General features: G+C 33.1%; 1 protein-coding gene across 9 annotated transcripts in view; it reads right to left on the bottom strand.

The window, feature by feature from the left end:
- The window catches only part of LOC108541305 (membrane-spanning 4-domains subfamily A member 8-like), a 44,121-nt gene that overhangs the window by 6,140 nt on the left and 33,661 nt on the right, over window positions 1-4,320 (bottom strand). For all 9 annotated transcript variants that reach the window (XR_001888925.1, XR_001888929.1, XR_001888924.1 and 6 more), the window contains one exon: window positions 3,514-3,633. Coding sequence is in view for 3 of the 9 variants with exons in the window: in XM_017890777.1 (XP_017746266.1) it covers window positions 3,514-3,633 (120 nt within the window). In the remaining 6 variants the exon portion in view is untranslated. The remainder of the gene's footprint in view (window positions 1-3,513; window positions 3,634-4,320) is intronic.

Here is a 4,320-nt window from a genome sequence, read left to right on the forward strand (position 1 = left end):
ATATTATACTATTATATATTATACTAACTATAATAGTATTATATATTATACTATTATATTAACGATAATAGAATAATATATACATTATTGTATATAATGTAATCTATTCATATTGTATCTAGTTATACTGTATAATCACTAATTATAATACATCCATTTAGTATAATCACATTAATAGATTATACTAAATGAATATATTATAATCTATTAATATTATAATATGGTCATATGAATACATTATATTAAATGACTATATAATTAGTGATTATACATTATGAATAGATTGAATATGAATAGATTATACTAAATGAATTTATTATAATGAGTGGTTCTTATGAGACTCCTTCATGTGAACATGACTAAGGATTAGGGTGAGCAGAAATTGCTCTTCTGACTATTGGTAGTAAAGATCTGACAGACAATGAGATAAAAATGATTGTATTTGGTCTCTCTTGAATCTTAAATGATATTCTAGTAATTGGAGTGCCTTTCGAAAGAGCTTCAGGCATACTTTACTTAGAGGAGAGGACAGACATCTTCCTAAATGCTAATGACATTATTTAATTGTCACAAAGTAGGAGTGGTCACCAGAGACAACTGATCATGTTAAATAATAATTTCCACTAAAAATATTTGCTACCAATTATTTTAAAGCAAGAATATTAATTTGGATAAATATTTCTTAATTTCATTGTTTTATCTAAGAATGTCATATATTTTCTAAGTTTCAATTTCTTTGGTTATTTTATTAATCATATAAATAATTTTCTAATGAGATAACTATGAAGTTATAATCCTTGAATCCAGGTTTTTTTCCAAGAGTATTATTAAGTAATTCTTTAAGGCTGGTTTGGGTGACATACTTTTCACCAAAATATTCCAGTTAATACATTTAAAAACATGATTTGTGGCGTAAAATATGGGAAACCTGATTTATGTGCTAGAATGGATTAAGAAAAGTCCCAGTTATAATAATAACTATGTCAGAATGAATGAGAGCTCATCTATTGAAAATTTTACTTTTCAAATTCTATTAAAGAACATAAATCTGCTTATTTACTACCTGCTTGCTAAATTTTTACAAGTCTAATGTGATTACAAATATCTTCAGGTTCTAATCATTCCAGAATAACATACACCTGAAAACAGTCTGATACTCAATTCTTGTCATGGATCCATGATTTATTTATGAAATAGTTTGAAGTATATAATCTCATGAACTCCCCACCTCTCGAGGTTTTATCTCTCGATCAAAGCAGGTCATTAGGAAGCAACCATTGTTAGTCCACAATTTCTTGACTCTATAGTTTCCCCAGAATTTCCTTAGAAGTTTTTTTTTTTTTTTAAATAAGAAATAGCTTTTTGGAAGCTACTCTAGCCTTTTCTGTAGGAATGTTCACATATAAATTAGTGCCTCTTTTGTGCCAAGTCCTGTCTAAGATGCTGGGGATGTAGCAGTATCTGAAGCAGACAAGATCATAGCCTTCAAGGAGTTTATTTTCGCTGATCTACCTCATGACACAATGTCCATTATACTGAACTATACATGAATAAATGGTTGTAAAGTACTATTACAGGAATCATGTTATCCATAATGAACTGAAACATTTCTGCCTGATAGATAATTTATTCACTTGATGATTGAATTTCATTTTCACTTTGCCTATCAGGAAACAGTGCAAAAACTGAGTCAATATTGGTAATTCATAGTATTCTAAAACCTATATATCTACATTATTATTTTCCTCTTGATTTCACAAGAAGCATATTCCAAGTTACATATATTGGAATAGTCTAATACATTGGATTGGATCATACAATACTGACAATTTGTAGATTAAAAATGGTCTGATAATAGCAATTTCAAATGGTTCAACCTAATACAAGGGGTCTTCAAAAAGTCTATGGGAAATGCATACTATGGAAAACTATGCACGGATTTCAAAACTTTTGCACCAAAATAAACTCACACTAAGTTGTCATAACATGTCTTAACAGGATTTAGTCTGAGGCACTTAGAAGGGTGAGAAGTCAGTTTGAAAAGAGCCCCTACCAGAGAAACATGAATTCTGCTAAAATTGAAGAAAGAACAAACATGAAATTGATGTCAAAGCCTGGGCGGAAGACTCATGAATTCATAAATTATTGATACTTTACAAAAAGTTTTTGAGGGGCCATTATATGACCTCTATAATAGCTTTAGGTATGGAAAGCCATCATACTTCAACATCCTTGTCATTAAATTTGCTTGATAGGATTCTGCCCATGATGTGTGACAAAATAAACTTCCAGGGAGTGGGGCAGGCTGACCTTTGAATGCACTGTGATGTCTTAGGCCTTTGCTCTATATCTTTTGTGTTTGTGCATATGAGTGATATCCTCTAAGACCTACCAGCTAGTTACTCAATCAAATATTTAAAGTGTTCTTATTTACTCCTATAGCCTGTAAAAACAAAACTTCCAGATATATACTGAGCTGTCACATCAATAAAGCACAAGCAGGATTTGAAAAAGAGATATGAACACTTGATAGGCCTCAGAATTCTTAAGACCTTCCTTCTGCATAAGGCATGCAGCACACATGGTGTCATAAAATATTAAGTGTAGTCCTAAAGTGATCAAAATGCCAATAATGCTTATGAGTGTAAAAATTCTGAACTGCAGATATCTGTCCTAACTATCCTGTCATTTTTTAAATTTGAAAAAAAAAGGGACTTCCTTTCTTTGTCCTAATTCCATCAGGTCTTTGACATCCTGAAGTGTTAATGTATCACCTCCCCCATCCCGATATACGTAGGTTTCTAACTTTAAGCAACTAGAAATCCCATGCACATTTAGCCAATGACCGTATGTTCATCTTTTTTTTTTTGCATTTCTATTTTCATATCCATAATATTTACCTTAAAATCAAATGGTTAGTGCCATGTGAAAAAAAAAGGTGAATTTACAGCATATTCAGGGGACTTGTGACTTACCTGTCTATTGCGTACAGATAATTTCTGATTACTGATTCTCAGGAGTATTTTGCTGGGACTACTTTCAGAAAGGATAGTAAAATAAAAACTATTTACATTCACTCAATAAACTCTTATTAGACGTCTATTAAGTTCTGGGCACTGCAAATATGGATTGAGGAGACACAGATAACTGGAATGTATCTGGTACATTGTGTCAGTGAGCCTGCCGACGTCCAATATCTCCTTATTTTGAAGAGATATCTATATTTGTTTAAGGTTTTTGTATCTTCACCATCATCCTTCATCTGAATCTCAATAATCTACATTTCAGTTATTTTATTTTATGTAACACTGTTTGATTTCTTGAGGTTTGTTGTGGCCACAGTTTTAAAGGTCTATTCAGTGGTTTGGATCCTGACTTGTGGTCATGCCAAGAGTGAATTGATCATTTTGATCACCTCTGCATTTGTCCAACACCAAAGTAGGTCTGCTCATTTACAAACAAATTTAAAATGTAAGTTTCTGTGAAAAATATATTGTAAAACCTTGTACTTACGTGTGGCCACTGAATAATTTCATCTTGCAGTAAAAAGAGTGTAATTTCACATGCAATTAGAAGTAAACCAATTACTGAAAGACCCAAACTGCTCAAATTCATCCATAGGGCATACATCAACTGGAATAGATACAAAATGTCAACTAGTTATATGTGGAACAAACAAGCTGACATGAAGTTATCAGTTTGCATTTCTGATAAACATGTTAAAGCTGAGGATTTGTTATAACTTCTGATTTTTTTCTGAATCAAAGTTCACTCTAAGGGTTCCCAACCTCCAAATGTGTCAGGATTCCAATAATGCAGATGGTTTTCTGATACTGCATGCAGATATTTCATTTCCTCATTAAATATAAAATTCTTACGGGCACTGTGTTGAGGCAAACAAGAAAGTGCTACGTTCTAATGGGAGAGAAAAACTAGCAACAGTAAATGTGAAGACAATGCAATAAATACTGACATCATGAATAAACCCAATGTTTTCTGCAGGGGCGGATTACCAGGAAGCTAAAAGCACTTGTCTCTGAGCTTCTCAAATGCACAGGTCTTTTTTCAAAGCCCTGGGAGAAGCCATGCCTACCATCTTAAAATAGTGAGTTTCTGTAATCCTAGCACTTTGGGAGGTCGAGGCGGGTGGATCACGAGGTCAGGAGATTGAGACCATCCTGGCTAACACGGTGAAACTAAAAATACAGAAAATTATTTGTGTCTACTAAAAATACAGAAAATTGCCGGGCGAGGTGGTGGGCGCCTGTAGTCCCAGCTACTCGGGAGGCTGAGGCAGGAGAATGGTGTAAACCCGGGAGG

The sequence above is a fragment of the Rhinopithecus bieti genome, unplaced genomic scaffold (genome assembly GCF_001698545.2).
Source record: "Rhinopithecus bieti isolate Rb0 unplaced genomic scaffold, ASM169854v2 scaffold_19722, whole genome shotgun sequence".
NCBI classification, from domain to species: Eukaryota; Metazoa; Chordata; class Mammalia; order Primates; family Cercopithecidae; genus Rhinopithecus; species Rhinopithecus bieti.